The following is a 21,605-nucleotide window of genomic DNA, read 5'->3' as shown; positions in this document are numbered from 1 at the left end:
AGAAAAAAACTGAATCCAGAGTATAAAGGAGATCACATTTCTCAAAATATTCCTTTATTCAAATAGTTTTTCAGGTTGTGTCACATTTGGCCAGGGTTTGTGAATACAGAGGATGGGCATCACCTAGAAGCCACACTGAAACTGACAAATGTGGATCGTCACAGAGGAAGGTAAAGATTCTCAGGCTGTCACCTAGCAGTAGAAACAACTTTGATCCCCATCACCTTTTCTGTGAGAAGGGCTTCTTCTTTAAAATACAAAATTTAATAACTTACAGACTTTTACCTCTTTACCCAAGCTCTTCCTCCTGGAAACATTAATGATTAATGATTTTGAGTCTGAAAGCTGCCACAGTTTATTTTTTATTTTTAAAGGAAAATAGCTTTGGATGGGGTTTGTGAATATCCTTAAGTTTTTTTTTTTTTTTTTTTTTGTGAGATGAAGCAGGATTTGTGGTTTTAAAGTAGTATCTTATTTGGGGTAAGATTTCAATTTTAGTTTGTTTTCCAGATTTTTCTTAGAAGTTTTTTTTTCTTTTTCTTTTTAAAAGGGGGCATCCTTGAACCCTCTTAAGTTCTATGCAAAATTTTATGTTTCTGTGCATTTTTCTGGGGAGAAGGTCCAGTTTCTTCATGACCCACAACAATTTAAAATGTACTGCCTTAGAGTGTAGAGATTATAAATAAGAATCTATCAATTATTACTGTTATAAAGAAGGTTAAGGTCAACGTGGTACAGAACTTTCAGGACAAAATAGAATAATCTGTTTTAACTTTTACATAATTGCCACCATTTAATACCGTAAGAACAGTGGTCATATTAATCAGAGATAATAAAGCTGAAACTCTTAGGAAAACTTCATAATGATAGAGCATATTCAGAGTTATTTTAACTGGGATTCTTGGTCTTTATGTCAATTATTATGAGACTAAACTTTGAGCAGTTCTACCTTGATTGTTTCTAGAATTTATAAGTTGCCCAAATACCAGGCTCTTACTTTGATTTACCTTACAAACCCCATTTTTACCTTATATTCTTTTCAACTCAGATTGGAAGGGATGGGAACTAAGTTTTAAAAACCACTTGTAATTCAGCACATTTTCTTTTATTCCCAGTGATTTGGGAACTCGAAACCTTGGCTGTCTCTTTCCCTATGACTGATTGCTATAGCCCACACTGAGAGATTTTGGTACCATGCTTATTTTGACAGAATGTGTTCAGTTTCTTTGCCCCGCAGATCACATCCTAACCGTACCCTGCACTCAGTAGTAATATCCTTTAAGAAAGAGTCTGCTTTTCTTTCCAGGGGCCTGAGGCCCCTCATATTATCTTACCTAATCATGAAGAACAGATTTACAGTTACTTGTATGAAATCTTTTTTTTTTTTTTTTTTTACTAGTCTACAACATGGGCTCTCTAAACTGGTAAATACTACTTTTTTGATAGGAAAAGTCTGCCAAGAGGATGGCTGAACTCAGCCATGTTCAGCTATCCAAAACATAACTGGAATGAGGAAATTCCTGTACTGGATATATTCCCTCTCAGGCATAATAATGATGAAACAATAGGGTTTATTATCAGGCTCAGTTCAAATGCTTAGCTTTAAGCACAACAAATATAATTTTGAGTTTCATTCTACCTACTGAAAACACCCAAACGAGCATTCCAGGTTGGCAACATTTATTCTGTAATTTAAACTCAGAAAGTCAGAATTTCAGTGTAATTAAAATCCATCGTCATTTCTACTTCTGAAGATTTTCATTGCTTCAGCTTCCGATCTCCACCGCATGAGGACTCAGGGTCACAAAAGGCACAAGGCTAAAAATATTCACTTTGCTTATCCTGTTGGGTCCACTTGCTCCAAAGGATTGATTATACAGCAACGCACAGAAATAAAGTGTATGGAAACCCTCCTGCAGCTTATAAGTTAATCACTATCCTTTATATTTTTTGTATATGAGGAAAGGTGCAAACTTGATACCTACAATACTGTTTGCTTGTCATTTCTAGTCTGCAAGGTGAAGTTTGGGTTGAAAAATCCACAGTCCAAAGAAACCTTCCTAACCAAAGCCATTCCCTCCAAAGAGGAAGGCAATGGTCAGGTCTGATAATAAGGAAGAATTCTGAGCCTGTAGAGATGAATTCAGGAGACTTACCTCTCTGGGCCACGGTAGCCGCTCTTTCTAGTAAACAGTGCACCAATTGCTGCCGTCACTTGGCATCAGCCCTCCAGTAATAAGCAAAATAAGGTCAACAAACCACCAAATCCCAAGTCCTCCAAGTGTCAAGAGCTTCCCTACTGCTGTGCCAGTGTGTCCCAGACAGAAACGATCTACTCCAAAACACCCCAGGAAGAAGGAGTAGAGCAAAGTGGTTATGAAGTAGTGTCCGGTGTACCTACGCAAAGGGATTAAGAGGAAGATGATTACCACGTGAAAATGAAAACACTTAACGATTAGTGAATTCCACGTAAGTGAAAAGATGGTGAGGCAGTCCCTCTGTGACCTCTTAACTGCCCCCCATCCCGCCCCCCAAAAGGAAAATCTCTAGTTTGTCTAGACCCTCAAAAGAGTACTTGCTAAGGTATGGAGGACCTTTAGGAATCAATACAGAGCTGGACTGAACAAGAAACTATCAAGCACATTTGCAAGACAGGTATGCTGGTAGGTGTGGAGTCTGGGCCCCCATCCCTCCTACACAGGCTCCTTTCCGGAGGGAGGCTGCAGTTCTGAAAGTAGTTCTCTAATGAGGTGTTACCTTCCCTTAAATGAACACTGATCTCCATATTCCTTTTCTGCTGTTTTGTGGCACCTAACAACAGGACTTCTTTGTAAGGTCTTATGTACTGTACGTAAGACCGTACACAGTCTTATGTACTGTGATAACAATCAATTGCAGATGCTCTAACAGCATCACTTAACACAGTCAGACTCTCCATTAGCAAATGGTACATGTAAATTCTGTGCCTTCAAGCGGAGTTTACAGAAATAACCCTAATTCTTTAAGGTAATACCTGATTTTCAGGGAGAAGCGTCCATACTTTTCATAATAAAATCTTTATTCCTGAAAATCTAAGGCTGTTTGCAAAGGATTTATGCCTATCCTAGGACTTTTGGAGCCACATCATCTGGTCCAACTCCTTCATTTTTCAGATGAGAGGACAGAGACTCTGGGTGGCCAAAGGTCCTTAGCTGGTTGGTGCAAGAGACATTTAGAATTCACAGCCTCTGGTCTCCTGTCCAGTGTCCCCTCTGTTATAACTACATTGTTGGTGTCCATGGAGGATGCACAGTAGTAATCATGCTGCCCCTTTAACACTTAATGGTAAAAGAAAAAGTCACATCAAGAAATGACAGAACAGCTCTACCACCATCCAAGTAACAACTGCTCCATTCAGAGTAACGCTTACTTTATACAAGGTTTATCCTCTCGTAGGAAGGTCCTAGGACTGGCACATTCGATTCCGTCCAGGGCGCGGCACTGTACGGAGGTGTGCTCCACATCACTGTAGGCCTGACCACCGAACTGGGGAAGAACGACCAAAACAAAACCACCAACCAAACTCACCAGAGCAAGTAACACAAAATATATCTTTATATTCGTAAAAGCTGACTCAGGACAATAATTATTCTAACAAAGGTGAGGTAAAGCTCTGCTGAAGAGCAAGGAGTGCAGCGACGTGCTTCAAGTGATTTTACATTAGTCCATCCCAAATGTACATTGTTTTAAATAAACTCTTTTTTTTCTTTCCTTATGACTGCCTTCTTTAATAATATAATAGAAAAGTTTATAATCAGTTTCATTAAATGCCATTTAGAATAGACACAACACTTTATCCTGTATTTACAGGAAAAAAGAGCACATTACTGAACATTTGGGAATGGGTATTTAAAAAGTCAATGTGTAGTTGAGGTCTGTTTTATACATATTATAAACGAACATCATTAGGAAAGAACTCAGAATATCAGCTGACTCAGGACTTTACTTCGGTCACAAAACTGTGATTTTCAGATGCCTGTAATACATCTATAGTATAAGTTTAGATTCCAGAAAAAAATTTCAGAACAGGACCTCTGACCCTTTGTGTAACTGAATGCTTGCAGAGAAAGCACAGCTGTACATTCTCCACTGGCACCTTATTAAGTGCTTCACTACTGTTTTCGCTGAAACATTCCTCAAAGGGAAGGGGTGGGTCCTCCCCCAGGACACGGGTGCCTGAATGTTGACAGTCCTCCAGGACTTCTGGGGGAAGTGACAGTCCGAGAACCTTGACAGGATCAACCCAGTGTTTAATGAAAATGGGTAAAAGTAAGTGATCTCTATACAATACTCACTCAAACTTTTATCAGTAATTACCCATAGAACAAAATCTCATTGTATTGAAAATACTTCTTTACACATGACTGCAGTAAGTGTGGCCTTTTTGGCCTTATTACTTTCAGGTTTATTCCTCTGTGTCTGATTTAGCACAAAGAATATTTTCCATAATTCTCTTATAGCTGACTCTGTCTTGACTTGTATTATGTAGCATAGTATAACATAATGGTGAGTCCACAGTGGGGAGGAAGTATGTGAACTTCACTGGTTTTGGGGAGACTGACTAGGAAGCATGCATCCAGCTTTAGGGATACTATTAATGGAACTGAATGGCTTCTTTCCATTCCAAGAGGCCACTGTTATCAAAGGCTTCTCCTGAACGCTGTAACCTCCTACAAAGACATACACTGATAGACCCTACCTATTTCCTAAGGACACAGTGGAAACTGCTTGTGTGGTGAAAAGAAAGGTCACTGGCAAGAGGATCTTCGCTCCAAATGCATGTGTAACAAAGATACTGCTCAATCCATCATCAGTTTTAGAAACTGCCTAAACCTTTCTTTTGCTCTTTCGGGAAAGTACATACCTTGAAGGACTGTCAGGGGTGATATTTGAGTTCCAAATCTGTCAATCTCAATGGCCAAAGGAACCAAAGACAGGTTGGTCTTTGCACCTGGGTAGTTTTGGCACAGAGACTGCTTCTTCCCGAGGAAGCTAAATGTCTTGTTCAGCCACTGACCCTAGCCATGCTGAAAATTTCCAGTAATAGTCATTCCAATGAATTTTACAAAAAGGTAACTTAATGCCCCTTATACTTTTCTGTAACAGCATTTAGCCAGTACTATTTCTCTATGGAAGAGTTTGCTCATAAAACAAAACAAAAACCCACCTTGAGACAACCATAACCAAGTTCCTGGGATGCCGTTGCATTTCCAACATGATCCACTGGGTCTTCACATTCTATAAATTCATCGGGTCTGTAAATCACCAGTAAGAGCATCACTGTCATCATCATTAAGGTTTTGCAAATGGCTGTTTACATGTATATAATCAAAACAGGCAAGAGAAATTTCTTTAAGTTTTCTGGGGGTTAATTTCATTCTGACTCTTCCCCAAGACAAGAAATGCTGTCAGTTAGGCTGAAGCACAGCCGGTCAAACAGCCATCCAAATGACCCTTTGGTTGTGCCAGGGGCGTGTTTCTGGTCCTATTTCTACACGGATTCTACCTCTGCCATGGCTTCATCTCTTCCCTAGGCAAACAGCCACAAGGTATGAGGGCAAAATTGAAGCCAAAGGATTCCCAGCCCTCTTTGCATTTCCCAAACGCCTTTTCTTATTTGACTTAAAAGAGAGGTTAAAAATTTTGACTTGGCTCTGCAACAGTAAGGATATTCTTTTTTTTTTTTTTTGTAAGGAAGTGCCTTGTAGGTACAAATAACTTACTCCAATTGTGCCCCACTCAGTAGCAGCACCTACGATGGTTTCTCCTTAGGTTAAAGGGAGCAGGACAGAGAAGGCACAACACGTATACTTCTTCCGGAGGCTATATGATGTCACTCCTCCCTAGTTCTCCTCTTTGGGGATCCCAAAGGATCTGCCATCGACACACAGGGTTTTCCCCTGCATGAGTGAGACGAGTGAGAAACCTGTCACGATATTTACTTCCCGCGTTTTGACTTATCAGGTCCTCAGGTGGAGAGAGGCTGGGGGAAAAAAGCAGCCTGCCTCCCTCCCTTCCTCTCCCCTGCATAACACCCATATGTCCCAGGCCCCATCTCCATCTACACCCGCCTCGACGACTGCGTAGCTTACAGGTAAGAGCAAAGGATGACTGGAGAGTGGGGGTCGCCATATTCCCAGCTCGCGGAGCCGGTGGAGCTCTCCGGGTGGGCGGCGCCAGCGGATGTGGGCTCGGGCTCGGCGGTAGTGTTGTGCGAGTGGCTCCGAGAGACACAATGCAGCAGCAGGAGATTCCCCATCAGCAAAGCCGCCTGGCCGCAGAGGAGTAAGTAACTCACCGGGCAACCACCCAGCACCATCTTCCCGGGCCCAGTGGCGGAGACCCGGACTCAACCTCAAACCCCGGCCGGCACCGCCGACCCAAGCCCTGCCTAGTCAGGCCTCTCCGCGTAGCCCCGCTCCTCGCCGCCAAACAGCCAATGGGAGAGCAGCTCGACGCTCCGCCCGACCCCGACAGCTAATAAGAAGAGGCTGCGCAGGAGGCGGGGCTGCGCTTCACTTGTGCCTGTCAATTCCGCTTCTGGGTCTCACGCTCCGCCTTCTTTTGCCTCGATTGCTTCCTCCAATGGGCTCCCTCGACCCCCGAAGTAGGCGGGCCTTGGAGGGAGGAGGCGGGACGGATAGTGATGGGCGGGGCAGACTAGTGAGGGTCTTAGGGGCCCGATAGAAAGTCCGTTCTCCCGCCGGGGACGGATCGCTCTCTACGTCAGTGTAGCCAGAGCCGCGTCGGGAGCGAGCTCGGACCAGAGCCGACTTGCGTCAGTGCCGAGCGCGCGCATCGCTGCCAGCTCTGGGGCCCCGGCAGGGCTGGGAAATGGTGGAGCGGGCGGAGGCAGGGGCGACCGAGTGTTGAGGGGAACCTGCGGACTCGGCCGAGATGGGATCGGGCGCGGGCTCGCCCTCTGGGACCCTCTGCTTCCTGTGGCTGATCTTGTTCGGCTTGGTGAGCCCAGCCCTCGGTGGGGCTCGGTCAGGTGGGTGTCCGCTCCCAGGACCCTTTGGGATTCGCGTTTCTTAGGGCTGGGGTGCTCGGAGTTACCCTGTAGTGCCTGGGAGTGGAGGGGCCTGGCCTGGGGACTGAACCCGGAGTCGGAGGCGGAGCCGCTCAGCTGTGTGTGGACAGTGCTCGGACCCGAGGCTCGGGGTCTGGCGCCCCAAATTCTTCTCGGCACTGTTCTCGGGTCTGGTTCCTCGTCCTCGGTCTCATGCTGGGCAGAGCCTTTTGCGGCGCGCCCCACCCCCATCTCGCGCAAGGCTGGGGCCCCCAGACCCTCTCGGGGCGACTCTGGGTCCGACCCTGACCTCGGGGGCTCGGCTGAGAGCCTTGGAGGCTGGGTGCGCGTGGAGGTTTTGAGAAGTGCTTTGAGAAATGGAGCTTGCTCTTGCTTGTACAGTCAATGTCACTGGGAAGCAGACCGGGAGATGGAACTTTTGCTCCAGGTTATCATGATTTGAAATTTTGATGTTCATTTTATTAGCGGAGTCACCACTAGGTACACAGAGCTAAATTTAGCGATGGAATGGGGGGGGTTCTTATATTTTTCTTGGGCCATTTTGTTGTAGTAAGAATACTTTTTTGGAAACGAAGTGCTACATTTCTATAGTCAAACGGTCTTTTATCTTCTTTTTTATTGGGTTGGTAATATCTCAAATACGGACGAATAATCCCAGCTCTGCTTAACTCACAGGATTACAGTGAGAATTAGATCATTTATGTGAAATCGCTTTTGACTTGTGAAACTAACCTTGAATATATAAGGTATTTGTATTGGAGATACCCAAACATAGTGGAAACAAACCGCCAACACACTAGCTTCTTTCTGGAAACACCTTCTTTCTTTATTTTGGCTCGTGTTAAATTATTGTTTGCACGGTTGTGTTTTCTTTATCAGCCATAGAGTATGATGGAGAGTGGGGGTTTCTACTAAATCTTTATCTTGAGAGTTGTTCAAAGGTGAAGATTTCAGTGCAGGACTAAATTTAAGTTTTTTCTTATGTTTGGTTTATTCTTTTTCAATTAGGTAAATTTGCCCCATGGCAGGAATTTTGAAGCTCTAAATACTGAAACTTTATTGATGGGAAGCTACCAAATCTTTTATGGTTGAGACGGTTTTTGCTGTGGTATTCTATATGGTTAACATTTACCAACATTTAAGGGGAAGTAGGTTAAACATCTGGAGTTTTAGTAATCCATGATTCTGTTTATTGCATACCCGTATATAGATGGATGGAATATCCTTATGTTTTTTAACAGCAGCTTTAACAGTTTATGGCCAGTCCCTCACTGAAGCATGTGTATGCTTTCAAAATTTAGTCAGCGTTTATCAAACGCCTATAAACACCAAGCTCAATGCTTGTGGAGGGGCAGAAGGTGACCAAATGTGCTGGGTCTATCTGAGGGATATAGGGGAAGGTTTTATTGACAAAGTGATATTTGAACTGATCTATATAGGTGAATGTTCAAGGAAAGGAATAGGAATTCTTTCTAAGCAGAAGGGTTTTTGCAAGAGTATGGAGAGGTATGAGGATAGTTAGGGAATGATGAGAATGTCACCAGGCAGTCTACATGAAAGGGAGGCACGGAAAAAACCAAGGTAGGTTGCTACCAGCTGGGGAGAGTCTTCTTGTGATGTGCGGTGGGGTTTGGACTTTACCCTGGAGGAAGTTCTTTGGGCAGGATGGTTTTTAAGTAGGTTTGTGGCATAACTAGATTTGCGGTTAATATAACTGGCTACACAGTAGAGGACAGAATATAGGAGGGAGGGACTGGAGGCTGGGAGAGAGCAGTTAAGAGGCTTTTGTACTAGTGTGCAGTGAGTCAACTCATGTTTCCCTACGGGAATGTTCTTCCAAAATCAGCTGACCGAATTTTTGCAATACAGGATGTTTAAAGCAGCACTGAAACCTTTTCTGCTAATGAAAGAGGAATTTGCGTACTCAGTAAGTACCACCTACACATCCGGTTACATTAGGAGTTAAATAGGTTTTGTAGGATTTTTTTTTTTTTTTTTTTTTTACCATTTATAACATTGTGTCGATGAGGAAATGTAGTATAAATTCTCAAAAGCTGACACAGTAAACGTTATATATTTTTTTAAACTGGGGCTGACAAAGGTAACTTTGTATCATTGTGAACAATAACAAAGGGAATCAGGCAGGTATGAAACCTCATCTGATTTCTTCTTTTAAGATAGTGATTATGATGTGCAGACCTAGAATTTTTTTTGTTTTTCAAGACTAGAATTCTAGAAGAAATGAGATTTAAGGCTTACTCATGATGAATCATAAGATGAACTACATGGTAAGAACTTAGGTCTGTACTAATTTTGTTTTTAGGTGCCTGTGAATTATTTGGATTTGGTATGTTTGTGCCGAATAGGAGAATGTAGTCTTTTAAATATAAAGATAATTTGAGTTTCACTTTTATGTAAAAAAATAAAACATTTATAATTAAAATATGCACAGAACAAGTTGCTGGGTTCCAAGACAGTTTTCCAAACACATTTTAAATTTTACCTTACCGGGAATTCCTTGGTGGTCCAGTGGTTAGGACTCCGTGCTTTCACGGCCGGGGGTGCAGGTTCGATCTCTGGTGGGGGAACTAAGATCCTATAAGCTGAGTGGCGAGGCCAAATTTAAATAAATAAATAAATAATTTTTACCTTACCAAAGTTGACTTTATATGTGTGTGTGTGTGTGTGTGTGTGTGTGTGTGTATATATATATATATATATATATATTTTTTTTTAATCCTAGTTTGTGGTAGAATCCCCCCAAAGATGCAAGCTTTAAGTAACCGGAAGCATTTTCTTGGAATAGCCACAAGCTCAAATATATGACATAGATAGCCTCATGATATTTCTTTTTTTTCTTTAATGCCTAGTATATAGCAGAGTCTTGGAGTTATGCCACCTTTGTGTTAGAACTATGGGACTGCCGCATAAGTAAATCTGGTCCTCTAGGTATCTCAGTAACTAACCTCCCAACCACCCTGCCTTTGAATGGGGCCAACATGAACCCAATTAAAGTTGAATTGCACTTTGAATTGTGTAGTCTTGTTCATATATTATTGTAGTTTATTTTTCATTTTGTGAAAGTGTTATTTCAAATCGTTTTCCCCAAAGTGATCATGTGTCGGGTACTGCTTGAATCACACCCTTCAAGAATGAGTTAGGGAACCTGAGAAGTTCACTTATAAATACTTTGGTCAGTTATTAAATATGCAGTTGTTTTCGTATCGGTTTATGTTGATTTTAACGTAAGAATTAGAGTATTTCAGCTTATAATAAGTAAAAATGATGTCACTGCCAAACATTTGTCATACTGTAGGATAAAACCCATTCCCATACATGGGAAATGCTTCTTTCCCTTTGACACATTTTCCTTTTAATGAGATTTTTTTATGGCTTAACTCATTTTTGGAAGGTTCCCCCTACCCCTTCCTTTAGTAGCCCCTAAGAACTCTCATACAAGTAGACCCTGGGAGAGCCTGTTCCACATCCATTGACACATTGGCTGCTTCCGAGGGGAGTGTAAGCAGTCAATGATAGAGTCATACAGTGAAATGTGGCATTGCATTAACATGACAAATTGTGGGCCGTGAGGATTTGTGGAAAATTGATATGAAAGGTGCTAATCATAAAAAATAAAGCTTATTTTAGGTTGTACAGAATCATTTGCAATTATGAGATCTATGTATGTATAGCTGTAAAGATCAAAAGAGGTCATTTACTCAATACATTTGTTGAATATCTACTGTACCAGTGCAGGAAATAGGGGATGAGTAAGGTACCATCCTTGGTTTCAAGAAACTTAAATTCCTTGGTAGAGGAATTTAAATTCTTTAGGGCATTAAATCTTATAAATGGTGAGTGTTTTTCCCAAAGGGCCACTTACAAACAAACAATAGCAAAAGCCCTATTTCTTTTTAAATGTAAAACAGAGTAAATGTAAAAACAAATTATAACGCACAAAATGTCAGAATGTAGGACGTAACAGTGGAAATTATAATTATGTTTGAAGATAGCTATTAATATATAATATATGTTTACTGGGCACTGACCTTGTGAATGGAATGGAAAGATATGGCCCAAAATACAGCAATTTATGGATCTAATTGCAATTTCTCTTCAAGAAATAACTCAGACAACAGAATTATCTTCTTCATCTTGTATGTGAAACCCAGGTTTATTTTCTATAGTGAAAGTACTTAAGGGTGGTTCTCTGTTTACACAATAGGTGGGAAGGAAAGGAGAAAAGCCCTTGGCTGAGGGTTTACATTTGTTTGCTTTGCAATTAGGTAGAATTCTTTTAACTTATATCCGTCTACAGTTGTAACCGAGGAAGGGCTTCTGTGTCCAGGGCACAGAAAGTCAAACTCTGACAGCGGGTGTTTGCAGCAAAGTAAGGGTATGTTGCAGGGCGCCAAGCAAGAGAGTGGAAGATAAGTCTCAGATCCACTCCAGCTTGGCTTTTTGAGTGAAGTGTTTTGTTTTGTTTTTTTTAAAGGGGAAGAACAAAGATGCTGGGATTAATCATCATCTTCTGACATTTCTTAATCCTGGTTTTGGGAGTCAGAATGCCTCTGGTTTACATTCTCTGGCCAGGTGGTCCATGGCTGGGGGTCTATGAGGGCATCTTGCTCCGGAGAAGCAACCTGAGTTTGTACGTGAATGATAGTAGTATCTACAATAGCAGTTTTAGGCACATAATGATGTTATCAACGACAGCAATCTCAGTCATCTAACTCTGGTTGATTAGTGTTCAGTTAGCACAGGATTGAGGTCAGAGAGGGCAAGAAAGAGGATAAAGTTTTGAATAGAGAGATTAATCATAAACTAAGTAAGGGGATTCATTTTTAGGGGGACTCAGTTTCTCAGATGCTATTACAAAACATGTATTTAGGCTTCCTCCAAAACACAGTACGTAAAAATATCTAAGGAGTTAAAGGAAGAACGAAGTGCAACTAACACCTTTTTCTTTCTTTTACTAAATTTAAGACACTTTAAGTTTCATGTTTCAACTCTTATTTTTTAATACATTTATTTATTATTTTATTTATTTATTTTTGGCTGTGTTGGGTCTTCGTTGCTGTGCACGGGTTTTCTCTAGTTGTGGCGAGCGGGAGCTATTCTTCGTTGCGGTGCGCAGGCTTCTCATTGCGGTGGCTTCTCTTGTGGAGCACGGGCTGTACGTGCGTGGGCTTCAGTAGTTGTGGTGCGCGGGCTTGGTAGTTGTGGCTCGCAGGCTCTAGAGCTCAGGCTCAGAAGTTGTGGCACACGGGCTTAGGTGCTCCGTGGCGTGTGGGATCTTCCCGGACTAGGGCTGGAACCCATGTCTCCTGCGTTGGCAGGCGGATTCTTAACCACTGCACCACCAGGGAAGCCCTCAACTCTTACTTTTATCTCCAGCCCATGTTTTCTAGTAATGTGACTTTTGATGGTGTGCATCAAATTCTGATAAAATAGTTTGTATTTTCCATGGAGCTGATTGTATTAAGATTTTAGTTTTCATTGTGAACTCTATACCAGTGGTTTTCAGGGGGGGTGATTTTGCCCCCAGAAGGCATCTGGAAGATAGTTTTAGTTGTCACACTGGTGGTGCTTCTGGCCAGTGGTGGGTAGAGGTCAGGGATGCTCCTAACTATCCTACATTGCACAGAAAAACACCCACAGCAAAGAATTTTCTGGCCTCAAATGTCAATAGTGCTGAGGCTGAAGCTTTATAGTACAAATACTGTTGATGCACGTCCTCTATAGTGACATGGGAAACTTGATCTCTAGATTCCCACGAGCAAGTGCTACTATTTGGAATTAAAAACAAAAAATAAAAGGAATTTGGGGAAAATCTATGCAAGGTATGAACAGGAAAAAGAATAAAAATAAGCCAGGACTAGGGATGAAGGAATGTTGAAAAAATACAGGAAGAAGGGGTTTCATACAACCAGTGTATATTGTTTTTCAATGACATAACCAAAATATGTGCATTTCTTATGATGTTTTGGAACTCCTATGGCATTCAGAAAGTGGATCCTTGGATTTTAAAACCAAGAAGTCAGTATCAGAATAACAGCTCTTATATGTAAATAGAAGTTATTTTGGGGCAGTATAATTTTGAAAGCCTTTAAAAAATAAAAGGTTCATTTTAATTTTTTTTTCAAAACAAGAATTGTGCATTAAAATGGGAGAAAGGGTAGAATGTGTCTTATATTCCTTTATTGGACTTTCATTCTTCTCTAACCATCTTCGTAAAAGATCCATAGCTTCAGTCCTGGCCTGAAACTAGCTATGTGACCTTATAAAGTCACTTAACATGTTTCAAAATGAGAGCTCTTTAAATATGTGCCTGCTCATTTGTAGTTGTCTTTTCTGACGCATTTCTTTTTCTCTGTGATGTTTGCTTCTGAGTTGTGATGAAAAGATTTCAGTTTAGTTGCATATTGTTTAGCTTCTAGTATAAGAGTTGCCTGAGCCTATTAACATTTTAATCCCTGCCTGTAAGGATTTACTTAAGAAATCTTTTATTTTGAAATAATTATAGAATCATAGGAAGTTGCATATAAATGCACAGGATGATTGACTTTTTTTTATCACACAGAGCTTCTCCTCTGTAACTCACTGAAAGCATTTATTCCTGCCATCTGTTCCTGCCATTACTTTTAGAGTGACTGTCTTAGTAGTTGAACAAATTACCATGATCTAAAAGAAAAATATTAAGGATAATATTGAAATTTGTGTTTTTAGGAATTTGAGAAAACTGAAGGTCCTTGAAAGGTTTATTCTGGGTGAGGAAATAGTCCTGTACCTCAGTTAATTTAGGATGAAGGATATTTCTACTTAGTGATTTGAAGCCTGCTTCTATCAAGGCCACAGATTTCTTTTGACACGGCTCCCATTTGGCAACTCCAAATATCTGAAGGATATTTTATCATAGTATGTCGTAAGTATGCCTTAGATCAGCCAGCCCCTGGTTGCTTTTGTGAGTATTGGAGTCTATTTCTGGTATTTTTATGTAATGACGTGAAGCCCCATTTAGATGGTATGTTATGCCTAATAAGATTTAAGGGGTTGATGGGTAAAGAGTTTGCAGAGTGTTAGTATGACATGTTGTACTGAATGAGATTTAATTTATATTTTCCTGTTTACATTGTATCTTTAAAAATTCCAAACTAGACAAGGTTATAGACATTTTTATGTACAGTGTTAGCTTGTGGAAGGTTAGGTGAAGATGCTTCATTTTAATTTGCATTTGAGAAATCTGAGAGGCATAAGGCAATTAAGGAGTGAATGAACTTGGATCCAAAGGAGAGGAGAGAGCGGGAGTGAGACGGTATCATAGTCTGGATGCGAGGTTAATGAGGCTGATGGGAAGACAGGAGGTGTTGAGATAGTAGATAATCAGTACTTTAAATAGTTTGTGCTTTTCTTTTTTAATTGAAGAAACACTCCTTTTTCCCCCTTTTAATTTCAATGGTAATTTGGGGTTTCAAAATACTCATTATAAAAACAAATTCAAACAATACGGACATGCATGAGTACAGGAAATAAAGTCCGAGTCCTTATCTCATTACTCTCTGGTTCTATTCCATCGTGGTAGCTGCTTTAAACAAGTTTGGTACATTTACTTATGATACTTACATGTTTGTTATGACACATCTTATAGTCTCATATATATGATATATGTTATAATTGTAATGTTTCATAGACACTATAAATAATACAGAGCTTATAAAGTGAAAAGTCTCTCCTCTCATCCCACTCCCTATAGATAACTACTTAAAAAATAATTATTTTACTATTGAAAATTTTAAACATACAAAACAGTAGAGCAAAGAGTAATGAACTCCTCTGTACCCATTACCCAGTTTTAATATAGTTTCATATATCTCATCCCTCAAACGCACACTGGATTATTTTGATGCGAATCCTGGATGTCATATCATGTTGCCCTTGAATATTCAGAATGAATCTCTATGACATAAGGACTTTTAAAGAAAACATTACCCACAATATGCTTATTACACTTAAAAAATTAATACTAATTCCTCAAGATCATCACATATCTATACAGATTACATATCTATAAAATTTCCCTGGTTGTCTCAGAATTTTTTTTTTCTGTTAATTTATTTTAATTAGGATCCAGATAGGTCCAGATATTGCATTTGGTTATATGGCTCTTTTAATTTATAATGGTCCCCTCTTCCTCCTTTTCATGACATTTATTTTTTCAAGAAATTCTACTTAATGAATTTATTTCCTGAATTGATCCCCACTGAGTAGAAGCTGTGAATCTGTTCTTCCCTCAGTGTTTCTGTTTGTGTATGCCATTCTCAAGCCTCCTCATAACAAATGTGGTTTTGGTATATGGAGATATATAGAGATAGAGGTTTTTCATCCGTGGTCCTTAGATGGTGACCATCTACTTCGTCAAGTTCTCTGAACAAACTGACATGCCATCATTGGCAGTTATGCTGGAGGAAGAAGAGATGTGTTGGATGTATTGAGAGACTGTATCAGATGCCAACATGGGGTGTGCCTTCCTAAGGGATTTGAATGGGCCATTTTAATTATACCCAAATTTTGCTTAAGTGATGACTTTACTTTTTTTCTAGTTATCTTATTTTTTAAATAATATATGATTATTTAATACCTTTGATAATTTCAAAAATACAAAATGGAAACCTAACAATAAAACTTTGTATTTATACATAAATCCTGCTTGACTGCTTCAATGCAATGAATCAACATGGCTTTCTGCTCATTGTTTTATTTACTTATTTATTTTCATTTTAATTTTTTTAGGTAGATTTACTTATTTTTTTTCATTGAGGTATAGTTGATTTACAATATTGTATTGGTTTCAAGTGTACAGCAAAGTGATTCAGTTTTTTATATATATATATATATTTTTTTTTTTTAAAGATTATTTTCCAGTATAGATTATTATAAGATATTGAATATAGTTCCCTGTGCTATATGGTAGGTCCTTGGTTTTTTTTTTTTTAAATTTTATTGAATTATAGTTGATCTACAATGTTGTGTTAGTTTCAGGTGTACAGCAAAGTGATTCAGTTATACATATACATATATTCATTCTTTTTCAGGTTCTTTTCAGTAGGTCCCTGTTGTTTATCTGTTTTACATATAGTGGTGTGTATCTGTGAATCCCACACTCCTAGTTTATCCCTCTCCCCTCTCAAGTGATAAGTTTAGAACCCAGGCCCCACTCAGATGTGACTCCACTGTGTAATGAGCTATACAGGATTGGAATTGGGAGGAAGTCTTGCATGATGGTTCTGAGTACTTTATTTTTAATACATTTTATCTATTCAACTTTTTAGGACAGATTAGTGGCAGTAATTTCAGTGGAGATAATTGCTACATTGTTAGGTATGTATTTATTAGAGTTAATCCATCAGGCATTAAAAGTAACTTTTCCCTCTTATTGTCCTTGGCCGTATTGTAAGTATCCTCGTACCATCTCAGGGTATCATTCATGTTGGGTGAGGGTGGGAAAAGAGACAGTAGTAAACGGTGCCAGGTTCTAGATGCCTTCCCTCCATTTCCCCACTGGAGCAGTTTTTTCCTTGTGTTTATGCCTTAAGATTTCTTTTAAGACAAGGGATTAGGGTTTATAGCTAAAAATTGTTTGAAAATGATTGCTGTGTATATACTGTTTGGATAAAGGCCGACATCCTTTTTTAAGAAATACATTTCTTCCCCCTCATACTTATCTAGTATATTGCTATTTTCCTATAAAACGTTGTATAAAACTATATATATTTTAGTGTGGGAACATCAGATGATTTTTCTATGAATTGAACATTCAGCTTTTGATTTCCATTGTATTTTAGGACATGTAGTTTTTCAGGTTCAGTTGTTATATAATGTTTGTTATTCCCTTTTCTGTAGGCTTTCAACAGACCTCCCATCTCTCTTCTTATGAAATAATAACTCCTTGGAGATTAACTAGAGAAAGAAGAGAAGCCCCTAGGCCCTACTCAGAGCAGGTAAGTTATCTCTTGAGAAATATATATGTATTTAAATTTCCCTTTTTTTAAGACAGGGTGTTATTTTCAGGAGTGATTGGTTCAGTGAGTAATGTCAGCCAGTGATTACGGCACTGGTGTCCATTGGACATTATTCTAGTAAAGTGACATACTGATCCTTAGTAGCTTTTTTTTTTTTTTTAAAGACAAAATAATCAACTTGAAACATAAGAGGATGAAATAGTCAGTTAAGTAAAATTCTATGACCAGGGTAGGATGCTGGTTACATAGATTTCTGACCCTTACCTGACTGGTGATGGTTACAGTGGTCTTGTTATAAGAATAAGAATTCACCTCTCTGTCAGTGTGTGACAGGTAGAGTACTACATGCTGTATCTTTACTGACACTGGAGAATAGTAGTGTGTTATATGCATGTATTTCATATCTGGGAATGTTTGCTCAAAAGTGAGTTTTATCTCCATATCAGAAGAAACATAATATGCTAACAGGGTAACCAATGCACAAAAATTAATTTTTATACTATTTTTCTCTTACTGTAAAGCTCAGAAATAATATATTTGGATATCAACTGACTTTGCAAACCCTTCAACTTTATAGAAGTATAATTTAACTTTATTATAGTTTAACAGTAACAGGTGATGAAGGATAGAGAGTTTAGCTTATTACCTCTGAATTGCCGATATATTTCTAACGATAAGGCAGCTTGTCCATTGTTTAGGGACTAGGCATAGTGAAGAGAACATTGGAGTTAGCGTCAGGAGCTTTTAGCTTTAGCCCTCCCTCTGGGTGCTACCACGAATTGGGTAGATCATTCGTCTTCATTTACTTCTTTATAAGTAAGGAATAAATGACTCTAAGATCTCCTTCCAGTGGAACAGTTTATAATTTTTCCTTGTTTTGAACCGGACATTCTACTCTTTGATTTTTGTTTTGCCTTTAGAGTAGAATTAATTTGTGTTTTCATTGTTATTTTTCCCCTTTTCTTCACTTAGCAGCACAGGGACGATGTTTTCTACTTTATCGTGTCTCTGATGACCTTTATCAACACTGCACACATAGATACTTGGGATTGTAGTAAATGTCCTGCATGCACCCTGATAAATATTTGGGGAAGACGTGGAAGCACTGTTTAAGCACTGGGGATATGGCAGTGAACAAAACAAACTCCATGCCCCTGTGGAGCTTCCATTCTTGTGGGAGGAGAGGAGGAGACAAATAAGCAATATAGATTAATAATAGAGATTACTTAAGATGGTAAGAAGTGTTCTGGGGAAAATTAAAGCAGGGAGGGGGTTGGGAATGTTGGAATTGGGGGTGGGGGTGAGGGGGTAGGACGGTTTGTGTTTTTTAATAGGACAGCCCGGGAAGACTTTACTAAGAAGGTAACCCTGGAGCAGAGCAAAGACCAGAAGGAAGGGAATGAGCAACCCAGGCAGCTGTTTGGGGGAAGAATGTAATATCACAAAACAATTCTCAGATTCTCAGAATTCTTCTCAGAGGATATGACAGTGATGTTTTTACGTCCTATGTTTGTCCAAGAGCAGAAAGGATAGAAACGCACACTCCAAAACTGTGGCGTTGGAAGGAGCTTGGTATTTTTGATGCCTCAGTGGAGAGAGAGGTAGATGGCAGAGTCCTGAGGTCCCCACACAGGATGTGGAAGCAGAACCCCAGGACCTGGATCTCAGTCTTGGCCTTAGAAGTCAGATGTTGAAGTGCCCTAGGAAAGGAGATCCTGCTGTTTCTTGGCAAAACATTCACTTAGAGTCCAGAAACAGTAGGGAGAATAAGAGGACACTCCTGATACTATTATTATTTGTTGAGTCCCTCCATGACTGTCTTTTTTATTAGAATTATGGCAAAGTTGAATCCCCTGGTTCTAGAGATCACATTAAAGTGCTTCTTGCTAATGAAACAGTGAGTCACTGGGCAAGTTATTTTAGCGTTTGAGGTAGAGAAGAGGATCCCACAAGCTGAGGATGTGTAAGTGTAAGTTGCCTCATCACACTGTTATTTAATGTACCACTAATTAAGAAAGGAACAGAGTGCTACCAGTTAGACTGCTCTGCCTCTGTATGATGTATCCGGATTTCAAAGGTGTTCACGTGAGGGGGAAAGTCTGTTTAGAAGCGATGAAATGTGTTGAGCCATGTGAAGATATAAAATCATAAAAGGCTATTAATTTCGTCTAACCAGAACGAGGGAATATCTTTTGAAACTAAGAGGTTCATTTCATTTAAAACAAAAGGAAGAACTACTTTATATTATAGGTAATACAGGGATGGACTTAGTAAAAATAATCCCTTAAGTTATAGCTCAATTATAAATGAATTTAAGAAGAGTTTAGATAAACATGCAGGTTGTTTTCCACAGTAGTTTATTAAAGGAAGGTAGGGATGATCAGAGTATATTTTTATGATTTACGAGTATATTTAAGGTTCTTTCATAAAATAGTTCTAGTCAGTACCAAGTTATTTTCATTCAGGATGGAATTTCTGTTGTTGAAAAGTTATTTAGAAGATAGTGTTTTATTGTTCTTTTCTCCTTTGTGCATTTAGGTATCTTATGTCATTCAAGCTGAAGGAAAAGAGCATATTATTCACTTGGAAAGGAATAAGTAAGAAATTTAATTTACTTTGGCTTTTCAGTAATTTTTTTTTCAGTGCTATATGGGTATCTTTTCTAGTTAGATATTGCTTAGTAGATTGATAAAAAGGTGAGAATAATAAGAGTAGATGTGTGGAAAAAGCCATACTATTTTGCATTTCCATTGACATTAGAGCAAAGGAAAATACATCTAAATTAAAGGAAGAGAAAGTTGTATTTAAGAAAACTTTAAAATCATGATCGGCCCAAGAAACAGCTGAGCAGGGGGTAAAGAAGTCTTTAGTAGTTTTATCAGTCTGCTAGAGCTGCCACAGCAAAGTACTACAGATGTAAACAACAGACATGTATTTTCTCACAGGACTGGAAGTCCAAGATCAAGGTGCCAGCAGGGTTAGTGTCTGGTGAGGGCTCTCTTCTTGGGTTGCAGATGGCCACCTTCTGGCCAGTGCTCATATGACCTCTCCTTGGCCTGTGTGCACAGGAAGCGGGGTAGATGGATGAGCGAGCTCTCTGGCTTCTCTTCTTGTGAGGACGCTAATCCTGTTGGCTCCGGGGTCCGCCTTATGATCTCATTTAACCATAACTTCCTTAGGTGGCCACATCTCCAAATACAGCCACTCTGGGGGTTAGGGCTTCAACATAAGGATTTTGGGAGGGGGACAAAACATTCAGTCCATAGCAGTGGTCTCTCACCCCCCTTTTTAATCTCTTCTCATTTTGTCATGTTTTCACCTGATCCCACCTCAGTAAGGCTAGTGATGTATATACATGTGCGATGTCTGGTCTGCATTCCTATGCTCTTTTTTTCTTTTCTTTTCTTTTTTGTAACATCTTTGTTAGAGTATAATTGCTTTACAATGTTGTGTTTGTTTCTGCTGTATAACAAAGTGAATCAGCTATATGTATACATATATCCCCATAAACCCTCCCTCTTGCGTGTCCCTCCCACCGTCTAGGTGGCCACAGAGCACCGAGCTGATCTCCCTGTGCTATGCGGCTGCTTCCCACTAGCTATCTGTTTTACATTTGGTAGTGTATATATGTCCATGCCACTCTCTCACTTCGTCTCAGCTTACCCTTCCCCCTCCCCGTGTCCTCAAGTCCATTCTCTACGTCTGTGTCTTTATTCCTGTCCTGCCCCTAGGTTCATCAGAACCATTTTTTTTTTTTAGATTCCATATATATATGTATTAGCATACGGCATTTGTTTTTCTCTTTCTGACTTATTTCACTCTGTATAACAGACTCTAGGTCCATCCACCTCACTACAAATAACTCAGTTTCATTTCTTTGTATGGCTGAGTAATATTCCATTGTGTATATGTGCCACATCTTCTTTATCCATTCATCTGTCGATGGACACTTAGGTTGCTTCCATGTCCTGGCTATTGTAAATAGAGCTGCAATGAACATTGTGGTACATGACTCTTTTTGAATTATGGATTTCTCAGGGTATATGCCCAGTAGTGGGATTGCTGGATCATATGGTAATTCTATTTTTAGTTTTTTAAGGAACCTCCATACTGTTCTCCATAGTGGCTCTATCATTTTACATTCCCACCAACAGTGCAAGAGGGTTCCCTTTTCTCCACACCCTCTCCAGCATTTATTGTTTGTAGATATTTTTGATGATGGCCATTCTGACTGGTGTGAGGTGATACCTCATTGTAGTTTTGATTTGCATTTCTCTAATGATTAGTGATGTTGAGCATCCTTTCATGTGTTTGTTGGCAGTCTGTATACCTTCTTTGGAGAAATGTCTATTTAGGTCTGCCCATTTTTAGATTGAGTTGTTTGTTTGTGGTAAGCGGGCCTCTCACTGTTGTGGCCTCTCCTGTTGCGGAGGACAGACTCTGGATGCGCAGGCTCAGTGGCCATGGCTCACGGGCCCAGCTGCTCTGTGGCATGTGGGATCTTCCCGGACCGG

General features: G+C 39.8%; 2 protein-coding genes across 3 annotated transcripts in view; one reads left to right on the top strand and one right to left on the bottom strand.

Annotated features, from left to right (window-relative positions):
• Nucleotides 1-23: 23 nt before the first annotated feature.
• Nucleotides 24-6,448, bottom strand: TM2D2 (TM2 domain containing 2). The gene is made up of 4 exons (XM_060136430.1): nucleotides 6,132-6,448; nucleotides 5,207-5,294; nucleotides 3,410-3,525; nucleotides 24-2,397 (listed from the first exon to the last, which is right to left on the bottom strand). The coding sequence occupies exons 1-4, from the start codon at nucleotides 6,356-6,358 to the stop codon at nucleotides 2,184-2,186; spliced, it is 645 nt and encodes a 214-aa protein (XP_059992413.1). The 5' UTR covers nucleotides 6,359-6,448; the 3' UTR covers nucleotides 24-2,183.
• A 306-nt stretch (nucleotides 6,449-6,754) lies between these two features.
• The window catches only part of ADAM9 (ADAM metallopeptidase domain 9), a 103,163-nt gene continuing 88,312 nt past the window's right edge, over nucleotides 6,755-21,605 (top strand). For both annotated transcript variants that reach the window (XM_060136455.1, XM_060136454.1), the window contains exons 1-3: nucleotides 6,755-7,033; nucleotides 16,973-17,070; nucleotides 19,630-19,688. In XM_060136455.1, coding sequence (XP_059992438.1) covers nucleotides 6,937-7,033; nucleotides 16,973-17,070; nucleotides 19,630-19,688 — 254 coding nt within the window. In that variant the 5' untranslated portion in view covers nucleotides 6,755-6,936. The remainder of the gene's footprint in view (nucleotides 7,034-16,972; nucleotides 17,071-19,629; nucleotides 19,689-21,605) is intronic.

This window comes from Lagenorhynchus albirostris, chromosome 21, assembly GCF_949774975.1.
Source record: "Lagenorhynchus albirostris chromosome 21, mLagAlb1.1, whole genome shotgun sequence".
Taxonomy (NCBI): Eukaryota; Metazoa; Chordata; class Mammalia; order Artiodactyla; family Delphinidae; genus Lagenorhynchus; species Lagenorhynchus albirostris.
Note: the sequence above shows the minus strand (reverse complement) of the source record. Positions and strands in the feature narration are given on the sequence as shown.

What these genes read in the sequence shown, in the direction of transcription:
- TM2D2 (XM_060136430.1), bottom strand. Translation starts at nt 6,358, where the DNA reads ATGGTGCTGGGTGGTTGCCCGGTGAGTTACTTACTCCTCTGCGGCCAG. An exon ending in TTGGTTATGGTTGTCTCAAG is followed by an intron (nt 3,526 to 5,206) that starts GTGGGTTTTTGT and finishes GTTCTTCCCCAG; the next exon opens with TTCGGTGGTCAGGCCTACAG. An exon ending in GAGGATAAACCTTGTATAAA is followed by an intron (nt 2,398 to 3,409) that starts GTAAGCGTTACT and finishes CCCTTTGCGTAG; the next exon opens with GTACACCGGACACTACTTCA.